Here is a 14,339-nt window from a genome sequence, read left to right on the forward strand (position 1 = left end):
CGAACAAATTTTGATTCCCCGGCAAGTGCCAATTGGGTTCAACGTTCTCAGTAACTCAAAATAACAAAACAAACAAACCAATTTAACAAATTTTTTCTGGGAATAATTGAGTAAAAAGAAAGCTGATTTGGACTTATTTTCCCTACGATATCTCCCAGCTTGTTGGCAGCGTGCGAACGGTAACATTCAAGCGCCGAAGTCACAGCCATGGTTTTGTTCTGACGGGGCTGCAAGCTGCGCCACTGCACAGAACAAAGGACTCTACAGTTGGCAGCGCTTCCCACCTTGGCTTCAAATCCATTTTGCCATATGGCGTTTTCATGCACAAGCGATGTGGGCCACTTTTGCGGACCTTTTCAAATGCACAGGCGCAGGTTGTCGGCATATGCAATGCCATAATAACTTTTGAGCGCCACTGCGTTACAATTTAAGATTACGAAGGCCAGAGAAATAACTAGTGGCTGCTCTTCACTTTGTTAAATTGAGCTTTAACTGTATTAAAAAATTTAGATACTACTCTTGAAACTGTAGCTTTGAATTAAGAACTGGTTTTAGAGTTGCATGAACTATGCTTGTCAAAACTCTGATAGAAGACAAAAATAAAACATTCTAGCTGAAGTTTTTACAGCTTTACAAGTGTTTAGTGCAGAAACGAGAGCATGATGAGCGTAGTGCAATATCCGTGAATAAAATTTCAAAAAAAAAGTTGAGAGCCTGCATTTAATGTTTTATCAGTCGTAATGATCTCGCTTTTTCTTTTAGCTGCAGCAAATCTCGTCCGTGATAGTGTTCCTGTGTTCACCACATACTTGGGTCAGGCATGATGACCTAGACCTTTTCCTCTTCAGGCACAGTCCTTTATTTTCATGGTTCACAGTTTAATACCCCCCCCCCCTTCTCGTTCCCTCCGAGTCTCCTTCCTGCAGTTGCATGCACAAATCCTCAGTACCTCTGCCCATTGTCTCAAACGGTACTGCGCTCACTCATAAAAAGGTGGCAGATGCATGACTCATGTCCATGTATCAAAGACTACAGTGTTACCATTCATGCACGTAAGATGCACAAAGGCTTCTTTCTAGTTTTTTTACACCTAAACACCAACAGCTGTCGAGAGCGTGTTACATGTGCAAATGTTCTGTTACATGCTCAAATTATAGAAAGAAGTCTTTGTGCTACACTTCTGCTAAGGACGTTTAGAGCGAAAAGCTCCACGTCTCAAACGGTTCTGCGCACACTCTAGACTGAAGGTCAACTAGCTCTTTGATTTGACTTCTAACAGGAGGCGCGCTGCACGTGCAGAATCATGCGTGGCAGGTGCCTTGGTCTTCTTCTTCATCGACGCCATAGCTATGAGCTTGGCAGTCAAGTCCGCCGCTGCTCTGGCTGCTGCTCGGCCGCTCCTCCTCATCAGTTGTGGCATGTGATGTGTCACGCAATACGCTCGCGCGTTTGGCAGTCACGTCCGCCGCAGCGCTGACCGCTGCTCCGGACGCTCGCTCTTGCACTTGTGGCATGCGATGCATCGCGTGACTTGCTCTCGCTGAAGTCTTGAAACAGTAAAGATGAACCACAGCTAAATCGAGCCGCAGCCACTTTTTTTAATCACCACCATGGAGGGGAAAGGTCAGGAGGAGTGCTTGCCATCATAAATGCTGTAAGAAAAGTATAACTGAAGCCATGAAAGCTTTATTTTTTTGGTCACAATATACATCTTAGCCATGCCCTACAGCATGGCGACAGTGACAGCCCTACAGATGCTTTACAGACTGGCAACAGCAGTGCCCTACCATGGCTAGTGCATCAACATTGCCAAAATAACGCAGCGTTGCACGAGGCAAAGCAAGCATTGATAGAGAAAAAAGGCAACAAATGATGTGTGAAATAATGAGGGAGGGACTTGTTTGCCATGATGATGGTGCACATTCTTCATGATCTGTAAGAACAGTCACACTCTCTCCTAGCCTTTTTTTTTTTCTTTGTTTCCAACTTTTGTAACTGTCTGCTGAGGTTGCTGTCGAGGTTTGACAATGTCCAAGCTATAAGACACACATTTATTATAGATTAACGACGACTTAAGACCGACAATGTTTTTCGCTGGGGTGCCTTGAACTCAGCCTCACACCGCAGCCGTGGCCTAGTGGCTTGGGCGCCCGTCTCGGCTGCGGGAGGTGGTCGGTTCGAAACCCACCGCCGGACATCCACCGGTAAAAATGGGTACAAGCGGCCCCCAGCCTGGCGCCCGGCTTTCATTAGGGGTGTTCGCTTGGGAGAAGCTTCGTAAACCCCGCTGCGCCCCTCGAGGGCGAAGCCCCAGTGTCGTACAATCTCGATGCCTGCTTAAGGTGGTGTCACGGCCAACGTGGCTTGCACCTTCACCACCTGCAGCAGCTACTCCCGCCTAGCTGCCGCTACTCCCACCTAGCTAGCTCACATCCAGCTACATGCTCCTGGATTTTTTGGTCTCTGATCTTAATTTGCACTTTCAATTCTCCTAAACTGCTCAGAATAAGAAGAAATCTGCTAGTTTTCACATAAATGCACTGTGTTGTATTATCGGAAACAAAAGTTACCGAAACCCCCCCCCAAGTTCTGAACCATGCGGGTGCCATCTGATGATGCACTTCTGGTGTCGAGACTGGTGGAAGGGGCTTTGGTAAATTTTGCTTCTGACAATACATGAAGCATTCAGAAACAAAGTGCTTGCAAATGCAGTTGAAACAATGTGGGGTAGCAGTAGAATTTCAAAGGTTGTCCGTTTCTTCGAGGATGGTTCACATACCCTTCCTCTAGTGTCGTTCGGCTTGGAAGATGAACAGGAGGCGAGCTTGTAGATGATGACAGCAGAGAATATATTTACAGCATACACATACAGAGAGTTAAACTGGAAAAAGCAGAACTGAATTTACAAAAGAACAAACTGCGCTACTTTACTCATCGACCGGGCAGGTTAGAGCCTAAGTAGCATCACGTTACATGCTAAGCATGGAGCCCCAGCTCAGACTGGACTGGACTGCATCCGTTTACATGCGCTTTTAAGCACTTGATTAACAAAAGACTAAGGGCGGTCATTTTCAGTGGCCCGCCCTAAGCATCAATTCTCCAATCAAAAATAACATGAGAGATGGGCACAACCCCATGGGTTGGGCTTAGCCTCGAACCCAGAGTCTTGTAAACAATACAAACTAAATAAAAAACAAGTACGCCACCACTCTCTCTCAAGTGAGAGTATCCACACCCTCTCCCTTCGGAGCTAATCCTTGCCTCAGGCATGCATACCGCCACCCACCATCGGTCCGCGTCGCCGGTCAGCAACAGAGGAGGGGGCGAAAGGGCCCACGATGCTGCCGCGCTACCGACGGCGGGACACAGCTAATAAGCATGAAGGGGTTTGTCTGTCGCTCCGGAAACCAGATTAAGAATCGCCCCTGTCTTCCCACATTCTTGGTGAGCACTGCCTGTTCGCCATGACAGGTGTCCGTCACGGCCCTCCTGGGAATGCGCTCTTGGTTCACGAGGCACGGCGGGAAGCTGTGGGTGCCTTCCCGGCGATAGCCCATGTCGTTAGAGGGGGGGGGGAGGTCGTGCGTCAAGCGACCATTTTCGTTTCCCGTCTGTACTCGGGGGGCTCTCGCTTATACTCGGGAGCAGTTTCCGCGTGTGCCGCGTCCTGCTTTCTGCAAAGGTATGCAGCTGGAAAAGAGGGGCGGCCTTACAGTAGCCATTAAAAATTTGGGAAGTTCATCCAATGTACCCTAAGTCCAAAATATAGTTCAAGTATCAGTACGGCTCTCTTCGTTTTGAGGTAAAACCAGATTGTTCCCAATTTATGGACCCCGAGAGAGTTACAGAAAAACTGGATTTAATTTCATTTTGACCTGAAAACTGCCCTTCCGAAATCTACAGCACAAACCACTATGTGGATGTGTGTCACATGGTCATCGGGCACACAGTGAAGCATTCCGACATTAACAGTGACTAGCTAAACTGGCACACAATGCAACTATCATTTCCACACTTGCTCGCATCTTGGACAGCAGAAGGACGTCGATAGGCTTGATTGGCGCCGACTGGTCGCACAGTGCAGGTGAAGTTTGACCGAGCAGCCTGTGTTTGGGCACAACTCTCCCTGCAAACAACAAAAGCAAGGAAATGGCGACACCATTACAGTGTGCTCAATTAGCCTCAGAACTAAGGTCAGTTCACTGTTCAGAAGTGAACAAGCATGCATTACTATGCTGGATTTCTTCACAGAATAAGAATAAAAGAAATGCTCCCGAAAATGGGAGCTTAGGCCTACCACTCACTACGGCATGCACCCCAGAAAAAGTCACCCACACAGCTACTGCTACAAAGAGGAGTGAAGGAACTGCAAAATGCAAGAGAAAATGAGTTTTAAATATAATATGCTCAGTCGTATCGATCTGCAGGTTTCTACACAAATGAGTGGTGAATTGAAAAAATGTATATTAGCAAAGGAAGGCTGACAGCCATTGATCAGGAAGATAGGGTAGGGCTTTGTGAGCGTCCAGCTTTTCAGTTGCTTGGGTCATTACAGGTTTTTCCATAAGCACTGGAACTTAACGTACACATGTGGATGATGAATAAATTTAAAAGCAAGGAAACTATGTCAGCAAAATCTATGTCTTCAGTGCGACAAATAAGTACACAAAGAGCAAACTAACCATAGCTGAACATGCTGTGTGGTTGCTGCCAATAAGGCAGTAAATGCCTCTCTGCAACCACACAATGAAAAGAATGATGGCAGTGCCTGAAATGTCAAGATGAGCTCTAGATGGAGCCCATGGGGTAATACACATAAACTCCCTTACTATCAGAACTCAATCTTCCATCTCTGGAAGACGCTACAAATTTCACAATTAAACTACTAAGACGGGCTGTGATAAGTGCAATAAGGGGTTTTTTGATTGACTACTCTTTCCCAATTCATCTGAGTATAAGGCAACCTGCTCTGCTCTTTTAATTTTTTTTTTTTTCAGCTGTTCCCCAGGTGAACACTTGCAATATGGTTTAGTTTAGTTTTGAAAAATATGAAGGCTACGTCGCACTTGCTGATGACAGGCCTATGCTGGGTCTCCCGCAACAGTCGAAGCAATTTCAAGTTCCACACACAAGACGAGAATCCTTAATTGGATTCTTGTCTCCTTCATCTCCGTCTTTCCCTTTTTCATACTCTATTTCCCTCCCATCCCCCTTCCTGTGCAGGTTGGCCAACCCACTTTTCCTCATCTAACAGAAGTAAAAATTCAGCTAACAGAAATGAAGAAAGCATTCAGAAATTTAAATTTCTCAACAACTTAGCTTTCTAGTTTATTTAGATATTACATAGAAACACTAAAACCAAGGACCTGCAAATACTTATCTGGACGCCTACCTTAATGCAAACTTGTCTGCATACATGGCATGTGGGCAGCTCACCACTCAGTTGCTCCTTAAGGTACGGCACCAATTCAAGCTGTGCCACTGGCCCAAGGGATATTTTTCCATCTTTCTAAAAACGCATGACAAAATCAGATTCACTTCAGCTGTCGTGACAAGAAATCTGAATGCAGAAAAACAGACTCAACATTCAGAGTTTACTGCAAACACTAATTCGAAAGCAAAATAACAGCAGAGGCTATATTAGCACACGAAAATTTAAATCACCAAAAATATCTCACTGTGCACAGGCATACTGACAATATCAGTAAACCAGCAATTTGAAAAGCATATCATGGGGCAATGCGCCCTGAACGAAAAATATTTACGTGATAGCATTACAGTGCACATTCAGCAGCAACTTCAAGGGTGAGAGAACGAAAATTCCCATTGGTCGGTGATGATGTGATGTTACAGGTTCTGGACCAATTAACGAGGAGCATGATGTTACACCACGAAAGATGGTGTGACTGCCTGTCAAGTGTGCTGTCACACGGAACTGGAATTCATTAAAACATCAGATAAATTGTGATTAAAGGGGCATCTCAAAGAATCACAAGTGCCACTGCTTTTGTACCTCTTAAACGACGCAGATGGCATATCTTTACTCAGGCACATATTTTGGTTTACAAGAACGCGCTTTTGAGATATAATAAAATGTACAGTCGGGGACAAAAGTCTCTAGGACTTGGAAGCCACAAAACAAGCCACTAGCTCTCCTGTTAGCAGGCAGATCAAGACCACACTCGTGGAGGTGGAAGTCATACAAATGCTTCCTTAATCTGTGATGACAAAGTTGTGTAACCAATGTTTCATTTTCTGAAGTCAAGATTTAAGTACACCATGGAAGAGGCCAATTACACATTACAACCGGCGTCCATTGTGAATTTTAGGCCAAAGAGAGAGATTCACACAGTACAGAAGGCTGTCAAGGACGTGCATGTTTGTTTGCTGCTGATTCACTAGTGCAGCTTCTGCTGCACTGTATGAATGTTCCAAGACAGTGCATTGACTTAGAAAGAATTTTGTGCTGTGAAAATCACAGAGGAACAAAGACACAATGGCCCAGAGGGGACAAGGTGATGAAGTGATGGAACAGGGGAAGAAGAGCATGTTTCATATTTGTTTGTTATAAGTCTTGGTGCTACTGAAACACTTGTTTTTCAGCTTAGAAACAAACCTGCTCACCTGGACCAAGCAGCGAAGCTCGGCCATTCGATTCAAGAAATCTTCAACTGCATTGAGCCTGGGGGTTGCCTCATTGTCTTCGTAAACAATACGGAGCGCATCTGCAGACATCACGCTGCCGTTGTCGGATTCAGCAATTTTCAAAACCTGTGAGTCACATCAGAGAATTAGCAGCAAGGGCAAGTCTGCAGCAAAAGAAGAACTGCACTGAGAGTTTCAGGTGCAAAAGCACCTTCAGTTCATAATAAGCCTCGTAACGACTTTGTGAGTAAGAATCAGATAAACATTACATGCAGCTGAAGTAGGCAGGCTATAAGCAGAACCTTTTCTTTGCATTTGTGGGGAAAGTATGAATCTCTGACTACAGTTTGAGGCAGCTTGTGTAACACTAAGATCCTGCAGCAGAAGTTTACGACACTGCGGTATACAGGAATGGATCATTCATCAAAAGTATAATAAGGTATTGTTTTAGCAACAAAATGATGGTCATTTCTTTTTGAAAAGAACACAATAACTTCAGCAAAACTAACTGAAGACATGCATGCTGCTATATGGTGTGCCTTTATGTCATATGAGCATGCCAACATGTTTGAGCAGAGGCCAGATAACTAAAGATCTTACCAATTTCTTTAAAAACTTCATCTCATTTGGAGAGAACTTTGTCGCACACTTTGACAGTGCGCCATCCTTCGTGTTCAGGAGCACATAGAAATGGGAGCCGTCTTCTTCAGACACACCACCTTTGATTCTCATATGAAATGGAGAGATCACTGAATTTATGCCGGATATAAATTTTGCCAGCTGCTGCTGGCTGTCCAGAGCAAAGCACGGAACTGAAAAATGAGAAGAAGTCATTTTTAGCTTCTTTTTAGCTTCTCTTTAAAGTCATATCTGCATGACCAGGTCAAACCCAGAGCAGAGAGAGCATGCAATGCTCATGGAAACTTGCACTAAGTGTGAAATTTTAGACACACAAACATTCTAACTGCCCTCCAATCAATGCTGTTGCCAAAACACAGAGGTTGCGAGCAAGCCCGCTCCGGTCAAGAAGACCCTCGAAGACATCAACTTCAGTGCCTCCAAGCGCAATGAAGATGCGTGACCGGTTCCTGTACTAACCTAATCATTGTTAGCGGGAAACATGGAAGATATGGATGGATGTTAGGAGCGTCCCTTTTGAAATGGGGGGATGGCAGGTGCTACCACGCTCGGTATCACTTGCTCTTTACATTTCTCTAATCAATCTCAAATCTAACAGTATTATCTATAAATTCACCATTTTTCTTTAAATGTAAATTGTACTGACTTTTATGCTTGACCATTTTTTAATTCTGAACTTGTAACGTCAGCCACTAATCTTCCAATCACTTTTTGCTAACATCTACTACAGATTTATTCACATTACCTTAGTTATCTCTAAACCCTAGGGCGTCAGAAAGAGTGACTGCCTATGTCAACATCTGGATTAATACCAACACATTCCCTCCTTTTCCATTTTGTCTGCTTTTAAGCTTTTTTGCAACTGAATTAATCCAGTTCTTACCCTCTGCATTTCTGACCTGTTGCTTAAAGCTCTTTAGTTCTCTGTCCTGGTTTCCTGCATACTTCCCGCCAATGTGAGTCAATGCTCTTTCTGTACACGTGCTTAAATACCTCCACTGCCCACCTGTTATCATCCAATTTACTCGGGCGTTCTTCATATAATGTTTTAGTTTAAGCTTCCCGTACTTTGAATGATGTCCAATGCATGCCCGCCTGTACAGCCTCATTTGTGGTTTTGCCATGGACATCTAGTGCTTATCTGCCAACAGCTCTTTAATTTATTTCTAGCCCAAACTGAACTTCTGCCCTTGGGCACAAAACCACATTCCCATAAGCCCTGGCACAATTACTGCTTTCCAAAAATACTTCTCAGTACTTCATACCAGTTGGACGCCCATAATGCTGTATGCTTCATTATTGCAGCATCTCTTTGCCCTTTAGCCCTAGTAATCTTGTTGTGCTTTTCCAAGTATATCTGCCCTTTGTTTACCCATACCATGAGATAATTTGTATTCGACCAGCTAAGGTGTCTCATGGCTTTGCATTGTAAGCACCTGATCTGAGGAATCGTTGAATATCACCGAACCTGATTTAATGGCACTAAAAGTGAAGCCTAGAGCGTCTCCTTCTCGACAAGTATTAACCAAAGTCTGTAAATCTTTCTGGCTATCAGCTAACAACAGTATCATGCTCAATATGAGCTGCAGTGCAGGGTCTTTGTGAGGAGCTCAGTTCACAAAGCAGTGCGAACTCAGTGGCACAGAAAATGGATGCATTTAGTCATCAGTGCAAAGAGCAAAGAACACTGAATGGTCGTGCAAGCTCGGTACTCTGTGTGAAGGTGCACCGATTTAATGCAAAGCGAAAACCTGCGTTGGATCACTTCGGAGCGGTGCAAGTCATACAGAGCAGGACAGCACAATCTCATCCGTATACATTACACCTCGGAGCCTCTGTGCCAAGGCAACTCCATCTGTATGAGTGATTATAACTTAGATTGCTTTCTTGTAACCTTCTTGCCATATTTATTGTATAAATCATGAACAGCACTTCTTGTCTCTTCCCATGCAATTTCAACTTCATTACCTCAGTATATTTTCTTAGCAATACTGTTATCTCGTAACCAATACCTTCATCTTTGGGTATTCCACAGGAGCTCCCCATTTACATTGCCTTACACATCACCCATGTCCAGGAGGGCTAAATACAGAGGCCAATTTCCCACCCTAGCTATATTTCTATACACTGGGTATACATGAACACGCTAACACCTAAGCACCTACCACTTCTGAAGTTCTCCCAGTGGCCTCACATATTTTCAGCTCATTCTAATGAGGTTGTGAGGAACCAACCACGGCTGGTCTAAAAATGATGGTGGCACGCGCTCTTCTCAAGTCTGGCAGTATTTCCCATGAACAGTGATTAGGCAAGGCATGCATCATTGCATGCACTTATCGTTTGGTATTTTGTCAATGCTGCACACTGCCAAAGTAAAAAGTCACCATGTCCAACCGGGCTATTACAGAACACTTGTCAACCAAATAAAACCATGCAGCATAAACAACTTATCCTAATTACATTGCTAGAAATAAGTGCACCATCGAACCAGGAGTACCCGGGTTCGAACCTGACCGTGGCGGCTGCATTTCGATGGAGGTGAAAGGCAAAAGGCGCCCGTGTGCTGTGCGATGTCATGCACGTTAAAGGTCCCCAGGTGGTCGAAAATGTTGTTGTTACCCTCATACAATGGCACATGACCACATAGGGGGATTGGCCAAGAATTGGGGGGCACAGAGAGTTTTTCAGATAAATATTTCCTGGACGAAAATAAAATGAATGCTGAGGAAGGAAGAAGTAAACAAAAAGGAACAGCGAAATGAAACGGGAAATGCATAACGCACGCAGGAGGTCAACACTGAGGTTAATAGCAGAGTGGTTAAATGATAATGATAATTGTAAGAAAAAAAATAATATTGAAAAAAAAAGTTACCAAGGTAGCCGATTTGATTCCATTAAAAAATTTTGGACGGCGGTAAAAACAGACTAGTGGCTGTAGCCAAGTATGGTGGCTGCAAACAACAATGTGATTGGGCTGCTCAAACAAAGGCCATGATGTTGTAGTGGCTTCTCTAAAAACCGTCTTCTCATCATAGTGTGGCGGCAACAAAACAACAAAAAATGGTTTATGGTTTCGTGCTCACCACAGAATACGCAGATGGGATTAAGCGCCAACCCAGACCTGTGCAAATAAAAATTTAAGGATGGGATCCGGCAGCGGAGCCTTGACAGAGATACCTCAAGCTGCCTTGAATGGCACGACTTCCTGCTCCACGAATACTTCAGGTGCAGGTAATCATCAGATTTTAAGAGAGATCCAGTTGTCATTCTTAACAAATTCTGTCTTCGAAACCTCACTGCTGTGATGTACGTTGTAGCTGGAACAATAGGTAGCACGGGGCCATTGAGGGATGCCTTTGCCAGGCAGTCCACAACTTCAATGGCCTCGCACCACTATGATCTGGCACCCACATAATGTGAACAAGGCTCAAATGCGGAGGGAAGGTGTTCAAGATTGGCGAATCCACAGCCGGGGCAAGGAACGAACACAAAGAAAGAGAGCCTGTAATGATAGCCACTGAAGAGAAAGATGGCTCTAGTTTGTGAAGAGCAAGCACCACCGCCAGAAACTCCGCTTGGAAAATTGGGGTGTAGTCACGAAGCAGTACAGAAAAAGACTAATCTAGAAGCGGGCAATATATTCCCGCCCCTGCCTTTTCATCACATTGGGAGGCATCAGTAGCTATCGTTAAGCTAATAGGTAGGCTTTATAAATGGTCTTCTAATAATCCATTTAAAATGCGGGGTGGTAAATGCTTAGCGTTTTTCGAGAAAATGTCATCATAGACAATTTCTACAGAAAACCCACTGCTTTTTGTCGGAAGGATGTTATACAAAAGAACATTTAAAGGATCAAGCAAATTTTATACCATAACTACCTTCGGGGTATGAAATCTAGGCCAGTGGACTCCAAAAAAGGAAGTCGGCTCGCAATAAAAAACAGACAAGGAGCGGTGTAAATCTGATTCATATATCCTTAGGTACGTCTGAACAGTTAGGAATTGAAATCTAGATAATAAAGGAGGTATACGGGCTTCAAGATAAAGCACGTTATTGGCCACAAATTTGGGGAGGCCAAGGCACAACCGAAGCACTCCCCGCTCCAAAAGAATGAGCGGGCAAATTCTGTAAGCAGCTGTACCAGAAAACAGCACAGATCCAAATTCTAAAATTGGTCGGACATGCAGAACATAAATCAGCAAAAGTGCATCTCTCTGCATTCCAGACCGGGGATTACTTAATCTACGCAACTTGCCCACAGCACGAGCCCCTTGAGGCGCCATGTGAGGCTGTCATCATAAATGGCACCAAGATATTTTAATGACTTAACTTGAATATTTTGTCGCTGCTAAATGAGAGACAGATGAACAGGATCTTTCACTTGAAAAACAGGTACAGCGCACTTGTTCACATTTAAGGTGAGAGATGTCACACAACCAACTTTCAAGCTAAATCAGGTACGATTGCAGGTGCACATAAAGAGATTGAATGTCAGCTGCAGCAGAAAAATGCAACGTCGTCCACATAGACGTACGTGCAAATGTGTTGATGGCTGGGAATAGAGCTCATTAGAATATTAAATAGCACAAGTGACAGGACAGCCCCTTGTGGAACACCTCTGGATTGTTTATATCTTCCAGAATTGACACCTATTAGTACACAAAAAAAACGTGTTTTCGAGGAACTGTTACTTGCATATCCATGCAAGCAAGTAATTCAGAAACTGCAGAGTATGTAATCTTCGCAATAACACGTAGTGTTCCACGCTGTCATAAGCTTTGGCTACATCTAATGTCACGAACTCAGCATGCATTTTTTTGTTGCCGCGCAATACGAATGCGACTCAAGATCGGTGTGAGCAGCCGATATGGAACATTTTTGACGGAAATCAATTTGACAGGGACTAAGGATATTATTGCGGCCCTCCGAAACACGTAGGAGTATGACCCCTTCAATTAACTTAGTCCCTCCTTTATCCCTTCCCTTACGGCGCGGTTCAGGTGTCCGCCGATATATGCGAGACAGATACTGCACCATTTCCTTTCCCCAAAAACCAATATTCATTTTCGAAACGCTAAGGCGCCCGTGTGCTGTGCGATGTCGGTGCACGTTAAAGGTCCCCGGGTGGTCGAAATTATTCTGGAGCCTCCACTACGGCACTTCTTTCTTCCTTTATCCCTTCCTTTACGGCGCGGTGAGAGCGAATTTGATCGGGGGCAACGTTTCTAGGGGGCAAGGTTGCCAGATGTTTGCATAAGCAACCCATGATTAAACGCGACAGAAATGTGTTGACGATGTTAGGCCAGCGTATCTTTAGATGCAATGCATTATTTCGTATGTTTTGATTAGAATAAACAGTTCTGCGTCCACCGCGGCAACAGCTCCCACGTGACCGCACGTCGCAGCCGTCTCGGCGCTCCCCATTGGTCAGTCGCAGAGCGAACACACCGACGCTGCGACCGAATACAAACCGGACGAAACTCTATTGCAAGCCGCCGACTAGACCGACGGCCCACCCCAGTCGCAGACCGACGGAATTCGCAGTGTCGCAGGCGACAATCGTATGCATACTCTCTTCCGGAACACAGTTAAACAAAAATAAAGGGAAAAAAAGCTGAGCATGGTGGCAACTGCCATCACACCGTTTCAAAGGGGACGCTCCTACCTTCCTTCCATCCATCCATCCAGATCGGCTGTGATCACGCAAAGTCAATAACAATAACGCAAGCTTTCATATCTGCCTCGCGCTAGGAAATGTCCTGGCTTATGCGAGAAAGCCGACTTCGTTATAATTTTGTGGTACGTCTACGACCACAAGCATAACGCAAGCGAGGGCAGCCTCTGCAGCTTGGGGCACCGGTATCCGATTCCGCAGATGTAAACTGGCACTTTTTATCTGGTTTGGTTTGGTTTATGGGGTTTAACGTCCCAAAGCGACTCAGGCTATGAGGGACGCCGTAGTGAAGGGCTCCGGAGATTTCGGCCACCTGGGGTTCTTTAACGTGCACTGACGTCGCACAGTACACGGGCCTCTAGAATTTCGCCTCCATCGAAATTCGACCGCCGCGGCCGGGATCGAACCCGCGTCTTTCGGGCCGGCAGCTGGCGTGCTGGATCCAGACAGAATTCTTACCTGAATATTTTGCGTGGCAGCGGCGGATCACGTCTTCGAGCTCGCGTAGGTAGAGTACTTTTCTAGCAAGCATAATTTGGACGAACATGCGGTGGTGATCCCCATATTTAGACATCGCGAACAGCCGCAAAACAGCGCTGCCAACTCGCTTGACCTATGTCACAAATATTGCAAATGTCGCGCCGAGAAAACTTGCGGACAAGTGCATCTACAAAGGAGGCCGTAGGTCCGTTCGATTCGCCTGCACTACGTGAACTGGTTCTCGCGGTGCTGAACGTCGCCATTCGTTTCAGCGGTGCAAGATGGCGCCGTCTGCACGACGCCATTCGTTTAAAAAAAGTGCAGACGTCGTGCAGGTCTAGTTCAGGAAAGTGCAGGTAAAACTGTTGTGCACCTCCTCAATGGTCGGTGCCGAAATGGTGCAGCTGCAGCCGCCATGGAAGCAGACGATGGCTTGCGCTTTGCGATAAACGGCGGACATACTCAAATTGTGGTTTGAATAACGCGCTACACACTAACAAAACGACACCGGAACGAAGGACACAGGACAAATCCGGTGTCGTTTTGTTAGTGTGTAGCGCGTTATTCAAACCAAAATGTATAACCAACTAGCCCACATTGCTGCCTTGCATACTCAAATTATTCCACTCGTCGATGACAACAGTGCCTCACACGGGCCCGCCGACTCTCATGGAACGTGAGTGGCCACCCGAGAAGGCGACGACGGAGGTGGGGACGGCGGCCATCGCCGGCACCTTGCATCTCTCGACCATCGTGCTCTCGACGGACCCGTAACCGGCGTCTATCGATCCTTTCTACTAATAAAGTTATATTAGTACTCGAAGCCGGTTATGTTAACTAAAAAGTAAACACGTGCATGCAGCGCATGATGCACGTTGTTGCAACAACCGCTTAGCATGCA

The 14,339-nt window shown here is 45.3% G+C and overlaps 1 protein-coding gene across 1 annotated transcript; it reads right to left on the reverse strand.

The window, feature by feature from the left end:
- Positions 1 to 1,670: 1,670 nt before the first annotated feature.
- On the reverse strand, positions 1,671 to 13,731 carry Nse1 (SMC5-SMC6 complex component Non-SMC element 1). The gene is made up of 5 exons (XM_077638939.1): positions 13,418 to 13,731; positions 7,246 to 7,457; positions 6,625 to 6,771; positions 5,393 to 5,509; positions 1,671 to 4,126 (listed from the first exon to the last, which is right to left on the reverse strand). The coding sequence occupies exons 1-5, from the start codon at positions 13,530 to 13,532 to the stop codon at positions 4,004 to 4,006; spliced, it is 714 nt and encodes a 237-aa protein (XP_077495065.1). The 5' UTR covers positions 13,533 to 13,731; the 3' UTR covers positions 1,671 to 4,003.
- Between the last annotated feature and the right edge of the window lie 608 nt (positions 13,732 to 14,339).

This window comes from Amblyomma americanum, chromosome 10 (assembly GCF_052857255.1).
Source record: "Amblyomma americanum isolate KBUSLIRL-KWMA chromosome 10, ASM5285725v1, whole genome shotgun sequence".
NCBI classification, from domain to species: domain Eukaryota; kingdom Metazoa; phylum Arthropoda; class Arachnida; order Ixodida; family Ixodidae; genus Amblyomma; species Amblyomma americanum.